The sequence below is a fragment of the Electrophorus electricus genome, chromosome 10 (genome assembly GCF_013358815.1).
Source record: "Electrophorus electricus isolate fEleEle1 chromosome 10, fEleEle1.pri, whole genome shotgun sequence".
In the NCBI taxonomy this organism is placed as follows: domain Eukaryota; kingdom Metazoa; phylum Chordata; class Actinopteri; order Gymnotiformes; family Gymnotidae; genus Electrophorus; species Electrophorus electricus.
In genome coordinates this window covers 24,894,556-24,907,187 of record NC_049544.1, presented here as the reverse complement: position 1 = coordinate 24,907,187, position 12,632 = coordinate 24,894,556, and the positions used below count along the sequence as shown (strand labels likewise).

Genomic DNA, 12,632 nt, shown 5'->3' with positions numbered 1-12,632 from the left:
AAGCACGAGAGGTTCCATACCCATGTGCCTCTGTCACGGCAGACGAGGTTACATTACGATTATGACAGAGAGATGCCCAAAAAGTCCACATTTACAGGTTTGGGCTTTTGGGCTTTTGGGCTTTTGGCTCACACACATCCCATTTTCTGTCAAAAAATAGTAATGGGTAATTATAGTAATTTAGTAATTTTTATCTATGATTGCCAACTGTGCACTGATATTCTCTCACACAAACACACAAACAGCTTAATGGAAGTTTGTCTAGGTAGTGCAATATTAAAGGGGACTTTCAAATGTTAGATAATCCTGTGTAATGTGTGTGTGTGTGTGTGTGTGTGTGTGTGTGTGTGTGTGTGTGTGTGTGTGTGATTTGACTCTTGCCAAAGTAAAATTTTCAAATAAAAACAAAAAAGAACAAAAAAGCCAAAAAACTACTTATTTTTATATATTAATCTTATATATCTTATTTATATATAATCTTTTCTCTCTAGAAAGTATACTCCACACAAATACGAATTTAGCTATGAGAAATATTTACATATTAATGTTTCAGAAATGATTAACTAAACTAACTTTATGAAAAAGGAGGAAAAGATTCAAGTTTCCGCACAGGACTAGAACATCTCTCTGGCCAGAACACATGACCCATGCAACCACTCTCTCTCTCTCTCTCTCTCTCTCTCTCTGTTCTTTTGCCCCTCTCCCTTTCTCTCAATTATACACACAGACACTCACACACACACACACACACACACACTCATGCACACACAGTTCCCAGCCTATCCTTATGGCACTTTGCATTGTTTATTAAACTCCAGTGTCTCTAGGAGGAAAAAAAAAATCAACAAGTATCAAAAAGGTGAAAGGTCAGGGGTTAAATCTCTGACTCCCTGCGGTATGGCCTCTGCTCCAGGCTGCGTGTCGGGGTAGGTCGTGGCGTTCTCTCCGGACTGGGGCTCAGGGCCCCCTCTCGCTCACTCCGCTCTGCGTCTTCCAGCTCCTCTTCCTCGCGGCTGAGGAAGGCCAGCTCATTCTCATAGCAGAAGGCGCTGGAGCTGGGTGCGGTTAGGTACTTCTCCTCCAGGATGTCCTTGGCACTGCAGCGTGGCGTTGACGGCACCTCGTATGTCTTGTGGAAGTGGGAGTAGTCCACCTTGTACTGGCTGTTCTCCTCAAACAACACCGGCTCGAAGCGGTGACCCCACAGGATCTCACTGGCCAGGTAGGAGCTGCGCGCCTGGGCCGTCATGGCTGTGGCCTCCACCATACCCTCCAGGATTACCACGATCTCGAAGTCGGCCGTATCCAGGTCCTGCTTGCCGAGGCCATACAGCGGGCTGTCCTTGTCAATCTCATGCAGGATGGTGAGCGGAGAAACCAGGAAGATGCGGTCCAGACCCTTGTCGAAGCCCACGTTGATGTCCAGCTGGTCCAAAGGGATGTACTCGCCCTCGGTGGTCACGCGGGGCTTGATGAGCTGCGCGCGCACGTGCGCCTCCACGATGTGGCTCTTCCGGAGGTTTCCCACGCGCCACATCAGGCACAACTTCCCGTCGCGCATGGCCACCACGGCGTTGTGGGAGAACAGCAGCGTCTGCGTGCGCTTCTTGGGCCGCGCCATCTTGGCCATGATGGCGCCGATCATGAAACAGTCGATGATGCTGCCCACGACTGACTGGAAGACCACGAGGAAGATGGCAATAGGGCACTCCTCCGTTACGCAGCGGAAGCCGTAGCCGATGGACGTCTGAGTCTCGATGGAAAACAGGAAGGCCGCCATGAAGCCGTTGACCTGCAGTACGCAGGGTGTGAAGTTGTCATCGCCCGCCGGATTGTCCAGGTCGCCGTGGAGAAGTGCCACCACCCAGAAGGCCAAGCCAAACGCCAGCCAGGAGAGCACGAAGGTCAGTGTGAAGATGGCCAGCATGTAGCGCCAGCGGATGTCCACACACGTGGTAAACAGGTCGGCCAGGTAGCGCTGAGGTTTCTTGTCCATGTTGGTGAACTGCACGTTACACTGGCCGTTCTTTTTCACAAAGCGGTTACGGCATTTCCGCCGCGTCTGGATCTTTCCGTTGCCGTAGCCGTTCATGCCGGTCCCCGGCAGCGCAGTCAGCCGGAGCCCGTCCTCCTCCGATGACACGATGCTGTATCGACTCATACGACTCACACTCATCTTCTCCGCCGGTCCTCTCTCTCTCGCCCTCTGCCTCTCAGCAGTGGTCCAGTAGCAGATGTTCAGAACAACGTGCTTTGCCCCCTTCACTGACTCCCCCTCTCTGCAGAGCTGCAGTGGTTCAGTCCTGGGGGTCAGTGGAGGGGACTGGTACAGTAGGGCTTGGAATGGCCCAACCTGAAGGGCTGGTGGGGTGGTGGTCTGGACCCCTGAAAACATCAAACAGGTAACTGATATCAGTCCCACGTCTACATCTAAACACATCTGCTTCTCACATCACTGTTGGCAACATGAATCATTTAGAAACTTTTGAAAATTTGATTTGTCTGATTTTTAAGTAAAATGGCATTATGAATTCAAAATAATTACACTATTAATGCCACCATGTCCCTTTAGCTGAGTGTTTTAATAAAATAACACATACAAGTGGTGGAATTATTTGGCCCATTTTGATGAGCATTCATTCATTCACTCACTCACTCAACATTCAATCATTAATTTGTCACTAATTCATTCATTCATTCATTCATTCATTCATTCATTCACTCATTCATTCATTCTTCATTATTCATTCATCATTCATTCACTCATTCATTCATTCTTCATTATTCATTCATCATTCATTCACTCATTCATTCATTCATAACTCTCACATTTCATCAAATAACTTCACATTTATTTAATTATTTGTTTATTTGGACCCTTGTGGAGTTGTACAAAGGAAGGATAATTTGTCCCCAGACATTGTTAATTAATGACTTGAACACCTATTATTGTGTAATTACCACGATTATTGCAGCTGAATGGTTTGGGATTTTCCTGCTGTTACACACACCTGACTGAACTGTTGAGACTGACACAAAAACTCATCAATCACATGCAGCGATTAGATCTGACAAGACCTGAGTGACACATGAACAGGCGAATCACACAGTGAGAGGCAGATTACATGTTTTAACCTATAATATAACCTCTATATCTAAATTCTGTAATCTAACCTCTATAATCTAACCTCTATATCTAACCTCTATAATCTAACCTCTATAATGTAACCTCTATATCTAACCTCTATAATCTAATCTCTATAATCTAACCTTTATAATCTAACCTCTATAATCTAATCTCTATATCTAATCTCTATATTACCTCTATAATGTAACCTCTATATCTATCCTCTATAATCTGATCTCTATAATGTAACCTCTATATCTAACCTCTATAATCTGATGTCTATAATGTAATCTCTATATCTAACCTCTATAATCTAACCTCTATAATGTAACCTCTATATCTAACCTCTATAATGTAACCTCTATATCTAACCTCTATAATCTAACCTCTATATCTAACCTCTATATCGAACCTCTATAATCTAACCTCTATAATCTAACCTCTATATCTAACCTCTATAATCTAACCTCTATAATCTAACCTCTATATCTAACCTCTATAATCTAACCACTATAATGTAACCTCTATATCTAACCTCTATAATATAATCTCTATAATCTAACCTCTATATCTAACCTCTATAATCTAACCTCTATAATCTAACCTCTATATCTAACCTCTATAATATAATCTCTATAATCTAACCTCTATAATCTAACCTCTATAATATAATCTCTATAATCTAACCTCTATATCTAACCTCTATAATCTAACCTCTCATACACTCTTTATTCTTTCTGTCAACAACATTTAATGGGCATGTTGCTCAGATTCAGTAAATGTTGTAACCGTATGTCTTCACTGTCATATTGCAAAGATATTAATAACAACTGTGAAACATCAAAGACAATGCAGCAGTGCTAAGGGGTAATTGTTTGTCAAAACAAAAAAATAAATAAAACAAAGCATACAATAAATCAAACATACAAATAGGATCAACAACCACTGGCTGAAAGTATGTGTGTGTGCTTGTGTGTGTATGTGTGTGTGTGTGTGTGTGTGTGTGTGTGTGTGTGTGTGTTGTGGGCTTCTAAGACTCTTGTATTATTGATCAGAACATCTTAACAGGAGTGTAGTGGGTATCAGGTCTCTCTCTCTCTCTCTCTCTCTCTCTCTCTCTCTCTCTCTCTCTCTCTCACACACACACACACACACACACACACACACACACACACACACACACACACACACACACTGCTTGTGGAGTTGATAAGTGGCCTTTGGCTAAGCAGGCTGTCTGAGAGCTAAGCACCCTTTGAGAGAGACTCTCCTTCTAATGATGTAAAATATATTTATAGTTTATCTGTTAGAGACATGCTGAAAGGAAAACATTATTAAGCTTTCTTTGAGAAAAACTTTGTTTAGACTGAGGTGTGTGTGTGTGTTTCAACAGATAATTCAGACACCCAGGAGACCTGTGTGCAGGAGATGTTGGCTTTGGGTGCAGATTCACAGATGCTCCTCAGAGAGGGAGAAAGTGAGAAGAAGACAGACAGGGGACTGAGAGAGAGAGAGAGAGAGAGAGAGAGAGGATGAGAGAGAGAGAGTGTGGAGGATGAGAGAGTGGGAAGAGGATGAGAGGGAGGAGTGGAGAATGAGAGAGAGAGAGGGGGAGGGAGAGAGAGAGAGATGGGGAGAAAGAGAGAGGAGGATGAGAGAGGGAGAGAGAGAGAGAGAGAGAGAGAGAAAGAGAGAGAGAGTGTGGAGGATGAGAGAGTGGGAAGAGGATGAGAGGGAGGAGTGGAGAATGAGAGAGAGAGAGAGGGGGAGGGAGAGAGAGAGAGAGAGAGAGAGAGAGAGAGAGAAGGCAGTAGGAGAACCATAGTTTTGGACATGCAGATGAAGAAGGAACACAGGAAGCATGAAGAGACACCTCTGAGGAGAAGAAGACAGGGGACAGCGAGACAGAAGAGAAGAGAGACAAACAAGGGGAGAGAGAGAAAGGGAATAGCAGTAAGACAGAGAAGAGAGAGAAGGAGAAAGAGAGAGAGAGAGAGAGAGAGAGAGAGAGAGAGAGAGAGAGAGAGAGACAACCATCATGGCCTAAATATCTATCAAAGCTAAATATACAGAGCGCGCTTGTTATGTTACATGAACACATGCACACACACCAAGGATGAAAAAGAAGCACTATTGCATGAAATAGGAAAAATGTATATATAATATTAATATTATATATAACATTGTATATTAATATATTATTATTATTATTATTATTAATAATAATTAAAATAAAAATAATATTTTATTTGTTTTATTTAAAGAAAGATTTGTCAAAGAAAAAGAAAGATGTGACATGGGGACAGGGGACAGACGTGGTTACGGGGACAGACGTGGTTACGGGGACAGACGTGGTTACGGGAGACAGATGTGGTTAAGGGGACAGACGTGGGGATGGGGGACAGACGTGGTTACGGGGACAGACGTGGTTACGGGGACAGACGTGGGGACAGGGGACAGACGTGGTTACGGGGACAGACGTGGTTACGGGGGACAGACGTGGTTACGGGAGACAGATGTGGTTACGGGGACAGACGTGGTTACGGGGGACAGACGTGATTACAGGAGACAGATGTGGTTACGGGGACAGACGTGGGGATGGGGGACAGACGTGGGGATGGGGGACAGACGTGGTTACGGGGACAGACGTGGTTACGGGAGACAGATGTGGTTACGGGGACAGACGTGGGGATGGGGGACAGACGTGGGGATGGGGGACAGACGTGGTTACGGGGACAGACGTGGTTACGGGGACAGACGTGGTTACGAGGGACAGACGTGGTTACGGGGAACACACGTGGTTACGGGGGACAGACGTGGTTACGGGGGACAGACGTGGGGATGGGGGACAGACGTGGTTACGGGGACAGACGTGGTTACGGGGACAGACGTGGTTACGAGGGACAGATGTGGTTACGGGGAACACACGTGGTTATGGGGGACAGACGTGGTTACGGGGGACAGACGTGGGGATGGGGGACAGACGTGGTTACGGGGGACAGACGTGGTTACGGGGACAGACGTGGGGATGGGGGACAGACATGGTTACGGGGACAGACGTGGTTACGAGGGACAGACGTGGTTACGGGGGACAGACGTGGTTATGGGGGACAGACGTGGTTACGGGGGACAGACGTGGGGATGGGGGACAGACGTGGTTACGAGGGACAGACGTGGTTACGGGGAACACACGTGGTTATGGGGGACAGACGTGGTTACGGGGGACAGACGTGGGGATGGGGGACAGACGTGGTTACGGGGTCAGACGTGGGGATGGGGGACAGACGTGGTTACGGGGGACAGACGTGGTTACGGGGACAGACGTGGGGATGGGGGACAGACGTGGTTACGGGGGACAGATGTGGTTACGGGGACAGACGTGGGGATGGGGGACAGACATGGTTACAGGGACAGACGTGGTTACGAGGGACAGACGTGGTTACGGGGAACACACGTGGTTATGGGGGACAGACGTGGTTACGGGGGACAGACATGGTTACGGGGACAGACGTGGTTACGAGGGACAGACGTGGTTACGGGGAACACACGTGGTTATGGGGGACAGACGTGGTTACGGGGGACAGACGTGGGGATGGGGGACAGACGTGGTTACGGGGTCAGACGTGGGGATGGGGGACAGACGTGGTTACGGGGGACAGACGTGGTTACGGGGACAGACGTGGGGATGGGGGACAGACGTGGTTACGGGGGACAGACGTGGTTACGGGGACAGACGTGGGGATGGGGGACAGACGTGGTTACGGGGGACAGACATGGTTACGGGGACAGACGTGGTTACGAGGGACAGACGTGGTTACGGGGAACACACGTGGTTATGGGGGACAGACGTGGTTACGGGGGACAGACGTGGGGATGGGGGACAGACGTGGTTACGGGGTCAGACGTGGTTACGGGGGACAGACGTGGTTACGGGGTCAGACGTGGTTACGGGGGACAGGACTTAGGACAGTAAAGTACAGCAGTGCAGCTCACACTAGGTCAAAGGTCCACAGGTGGAGCGCGTGTGCCATTATATGTCATCGCATGAGACGAAACACGGCAGATATTACAGGATAGACTCTCCTGAAGAGACTCATCCCCGTGGCAACATGGAGAGTGCAACTCTGGCAACCAGGAGGAGGAGGAGGCCACACTGTCAGATGGGGATGAGCAAGTGGTTGGATTTTTTTTCAGCATAACAACTTGGCAGAAACATAAACGATAACTAAATGTGTTGCATCCCAGCATGAGACAGAAACAAGGAGGTTGTTTTCGTTTGTTTTTTACGTAGAACCATCAAATGCTCAACGTCTTCCTCGACAAACAATCACAGCTCCAAGGTGTGTGCGCTTTGAGCCATGCTGGAGAAACAGGCAACCGTCCTGAACTTGGTGGCGTCAAGGAGGCACTATGACAGATTCATGTTGATTTTAAAGAATTCGATTCCATAGCAAAGTGATTTAGTTGTTTTCAGAGAAATAAATATTACATTACTTATGAGGGTCAAATGTTTGGGTTCAAATAACTCTAAAATGTTTGATAAACCCAAATCCAAGTCTCCGTTGTGTGGGGTCACAGACAGGTCTGGACAGGGTCGGTCTCCTCTGCAGGTCTGGTTCACAGGCAGACAGGTCTTCTCAGGGTAATGCCACGCTGAGTCGTTGCTGGGGTCACCCTAGATGCTTTCACAAGGTAGTGCACCTGCTCCAAACTGTCAATCATGTTATAGAGGCTGGAAATGTGAGATTACACCCTGAATGTTCTCCGTGCTCCTCAGGCAAGCACACAAGCACAGCGAGCTCTTGGCAAACCTCCTGCCTGTCCCGCCGTGAGGAGTGGCTGTCAGTCTGACACGGTGTCATACTCTGCATAGAGCAGGATGGTAGTGTACCTCCATCTCACGCTCACTCGCCATCTCCAGTAGCGGTGTGCTGAAGGCACATGCCACTGCTCTACACAGTCAACCAATCAGGTCAGTCCCATCAGGTCAATGTCGTTGCTGAGCTGCCTCCTTACCACTGCCTTTTCCACAGGTGTTTCTGGACGCACGGCGCTCTACGGGCCAGCGATGTGACTGTGTGTAAGATAAGCGTCGTTATTCAGCTCATGGCTGGGGGAAGCACACCTATCACCAGTGTCTCATGGGAAACTGCCCATGGCAAAAAAAAACCCAGAGCAGAAGGGACTCAGGTGTGTTCAGGATGCAATTTCTGCATTTTATTGGCCTCCGCAAAAGTGGGGAGAGTTACTGGCAGAACTAATACTGCCCTGCATACGGTCCTTACACACACCGTCCCTGTACACAGCTGCATACGGTCCTTACACACACCGTCCCCGTACACAGCTGCGTATGGTCCTTACACACACCGTCCCCGTACACATCTGTATACGGTCCTTACATACACTGTCCCTGCGCACAGTTGTGTACGGTCCTTACACACACCGTCCCCGTACACATCTGTGTACGGTCCTTACACACACCGTCCCCGTACATATCTGCGTACGGTCCTTACACACACCGCCCCCATACACATCTGTGTACGGTCCTTACACACACCGCCCCCGTACACATCTGTGTATGGTCCTTACACACACCGTCCCTGTACACATCTGCGTACGGTCCTTACACACACCGTCCCCTTACACATCTGCGTACGGTCCTTACACACACCGTCCCCGTACACATCTGCATACGGTCCTTACACACACCGTCCCCTTACACATCTGTGTACGGTCCTTACACACATACACATCTGTGTACGGTCCTTACACACACCGTCCCCGTACACATCTGCGTACGGTCCTTACACACACCGTCCCCTTACACATCTGTGTACGGTCCTTACACACACTGTCCCTGCGCACAGTTGTGTACGGTCCTTATACACACCGTCCCCGTACACGTCTGCGTACGGTCCTTACACACACCGTCCCGTACACATCTGTGTACGGTCCTTACACACACTGTCCCTGCGCACAGTTGTGTACGGTCCTTACACACACCGTCCCCGTACACAGTTGTGTACGGTCCTTACACACACCGTCCCCGTACATATCTGCGTACGGTCCTTACACACACCGCCCCCGTACACATCTGCATACGGTCCTTACACACACTGTCCCTGCGCACAGTTGTGTGTGTCACGTCTTCACGCAAGGCAGTTATCATTGCACTTCCTCTTTAGAATGCTTTTTATATGCAAGCAAGCAAAATACAAATATCAGATATTTATTTTCTCAAGAAACATTAATGTTTCCATAAAAAAACACTCAAAAATGAATGAGTACTGTGACCGAGGGCATCAAGCATGAAAACAGCAACACTACATGTGTTTACATGTGGTTGATGGTGACCAACCTAGCGAGTGACCACACTCGTGTGATGTGTGATGAGCTACACACAGATGGAGAAAAACAGTTAAACTCCTTTTGCGTTCAGTCAGCAGCTGTAGTAGAGCATCTGTGGGAGGTGTTTGTGGGAGGACCATCTGTGGGAGGAGGATCTGTGGGAGGAGCATCTGTGGGTGGAGCGTCTGTGGGTGGAGTGTCTCTGGGTGGAGTGTCTGTGGGTGGAGCGTCTGTGGGAGGAGCGTCTGTGGGAGGAGCGTCTGTGGGTGGAGCGTCTGTGGGAGGAGTGTCTGTGGGAGGTGTGTCTGTGGGTGGAGTGTCTGTGGGTAAAGTGTCTGTGGGTGGAGCGTCTGTGGGAGGAGCGTCCGTGGGTGGAGCGTCTGTGGGAGGAGCATCTGTGGGAGGAGCGTCTGTGGGTGGAGTGTCTGTGGGAGGAGTGTCTGTGGGAAGAGCGTCTGTGGGAGGACCATTTGTGGGTGGAGTGTCTGTGGGAGGAGCGTCCGTGGGTGAAGTGTCCGTGGGAGGAGCGTCTGTGGGAGGAGCGTCTGTGGGTGGAGTGTCTGTGGGAGGAGCGTCTGTGGGTGGAGCGTCTGTAGGTGGAGCGTCTGTGGGAAGAGTGTCTGTGGGTGGAGCGTCTGTGGGAGGAGCATCCGTGGGTGAAGTGTCCGTGGGAGGAGCGTCTGTGGGAGGAGCATCTGTGGGTGGAGTGTCTGTGGGAGGAGCGTCTGTGGGTGGAGCGTCAGTGGAAGGAGCGTCTGTGGGTGGAGTGTCTGTGGGAGGACAATTTGTGGGTGAGTGTCTGTGGGAGGAGTGTCTGTGGGAAGAGCGTCTGTGGTTGGAGCGTCTGTGGGTGGAGCATCTGCGGGAGGAGCGTCTGTGAGTGGAGCGCCTGTGGGTGGAGCGTCTGTGGGCAGCTTTGATCTGACGTCCTGTTGCCGTAGTTTAGACATTACCTTGATCTGCAAATGTATCCTGTAACACCCTTAACACAGGAAGTGCCAAGTAAGGTAGCAAGAACGTCACGCTTCCATTAGCAGCTCCCAGTATAAAACCAGTGGGCTGTGCAGAAACAGTAGCAGCTCCCAGTATAAAACCAGTGGGCTGTGAAGAAACATTGATCTGACATTTAAAAGTAACAGCCAGATCAGACCAGATCTTTAATCTGTTTAAAGATAGAGTTCACACTTCTAAAAGAGGTTTCGCCACACTGTCATAAATGTCTTCTGGCCTTGTTGCTAGGCAACAGAGCGTGCCCAAAGAGGGCAATACATTGGCATGTCATTGGCATGTCTGGACATGTGTGTTTGCTAGCTTTGTCTTGCACACACGCATGCACACTCGAAGTGAAAGCATGAACTACTCCAGTGTGTTGGTGTTGACATCGTTAGAGGCTGGTGGAGTTGTTGTGGTAGTTGCTACTCTGCAGCAGTGCACGCTGGGATCAGCTAGCAATTACGCTTCTCTACCACAACATGACACCTGATCCTGCAGAGACATGCATACGCCACGCACACGCACACACGCATACATGCATATGCACACACGCACACGCATACACGCACACACAAAAAAGCCTCCATACCAATCTAGAATGATCACTGACTAAATATTAGTCCGTATCCATACATGTTTAGACTGCAGAAGTATTCTCCATTTCACAGCTAATTTTGAATAATCATCTCTGTAAATAATGAAGATAATTACATATTTACACCTTGAGCCGCAGTAACTGAAAAGTAGAAAATGATTTCTAGAGTGAGTTTTTTGTTTATTATTTGTTTTACTTTGATAAATGAGTGTAATATTTCAGTGTTGGTCAGACTTACATTACACAATATGTTGATGTTAAATGAACATGACTACACTGCAGGTAATATTACAGGAAACAGGAGTAATATTGACTGTGGATAAATAATCACTGCAGAGGAAATAGTCACTAATGTAGACTAAAGTCATATTTACATCATTTATCTGACACGTTTGTCCAAAGCGTCTTACAATTCTGTCTGAACACAACTTCAATAATTGAGGGTTAAGGGTTTTGTTCAGTGGGAACCTGATTACCCATCTGATTACAAATCCAGTACCTTCACCACTGTAACAGTGCAGGAAATACTGAACACTTAATAACATTTCAGGTTTATTTGCTTCACGTTTACTTTGGAGCACAATTTACTGGTTTCACACATAAATGACAATAAAACACACAAATATTTTCTAAGTGCAGGTGTAAACGCAGCCATAATTCATATCCCTACATACTACAAATGTAACATTTTAACATGGATCATATATACCTGAAATAACTCTGTAAGGATATTCACCATAATATTAGAAGGACATTCTGTAAATAGTTTGCAAATGTAACTTTAAACAGAATTTTACTTATGGTAAAATAGTGAATTGAATACATATATTTAAAAATTATTGTCAGATTCATTAAAGTTCAAGAACATTACAAATGATTTTATGCACTTTTGAAAGATATATTAAATGGTAAATACAGCATATTTTGTGATTAGATTATATAAGAATATTAATTTTAGATGTATTATTATAATATATATTTGAAGTTATATTGATCCAGAGAAAATGTAATTGAATTTGTAAACACATTTCAAGTAGAATTCCTTGTGTGGGGGGGATTCTGAGAAAACAGACTTGCATTTAAAGTTCACCTTCGCAGCGTGTAATCAGACGTTTTAGACGTAATGCGCCCGCTGTTGTGTTAGTCTGCTGATACAGAGGAGGTGGTGTCACTGGTAACTTGGTCGTACTGTTCTGTGATTGGTTAACGGGCCCTGAGTGGTGATGCTTTTTGTACCAGGGAACGTGGACCGTGCTACACGGCTAACCACAGTCCAGTACTGTAAATTACAGGACACTTCCTACAGGATAACCACATTACCCTGTAGTAACCACATGTATGAGCGCAAACACACACACACACACACACACACACACACAGAGACAGTGTCTATACACAGTATACACATGTACTGTCATATGTAGAAATGATTGATGTTAGTGTGTGTGGGGGGTGTTTACATGCATGTGGGTGTGGAAGGGTGTGTATGTGTGTTTGTGTGTATGCGGGAGAATTTATACGTGTGGATAGGTATGGGTGTAGGTGTGTGTGTGTGTGTGTGTGTGTGTG

At 47.2% G+C, this 12,632-nt stretch overlaps 1 protein-coding gene across 1 annotated transcript in view; it reads right to left on the bottom strand.

The window, feature by feature from the left end:
* Nucleotides 1-489: 489 nt before the first annotated feature.
* Nucleotides 490-12,632, bottom strand: part of kcnj12a (potassium inwardly rectifying channel subfamily J member 12a) — a 14,103-nt gene continuing 1,960 nt past the window's right edge. Inside the window, exon 2 of the mRNA XM_035530409.1 lies at nucleotides 490-2,385. Within this exon, the coding sequence (XP_035386302.1) occupies nucleotides 875-2,176 (1,302 nt within the window). The 5' untranslated portion in view covers nucleotides 2,177-2,385 and the 3' untranslated portion in view covers nucleotides 490-874. The remainder of the gene's footprint in view (nucleotides 2,386-12,632) is intronic.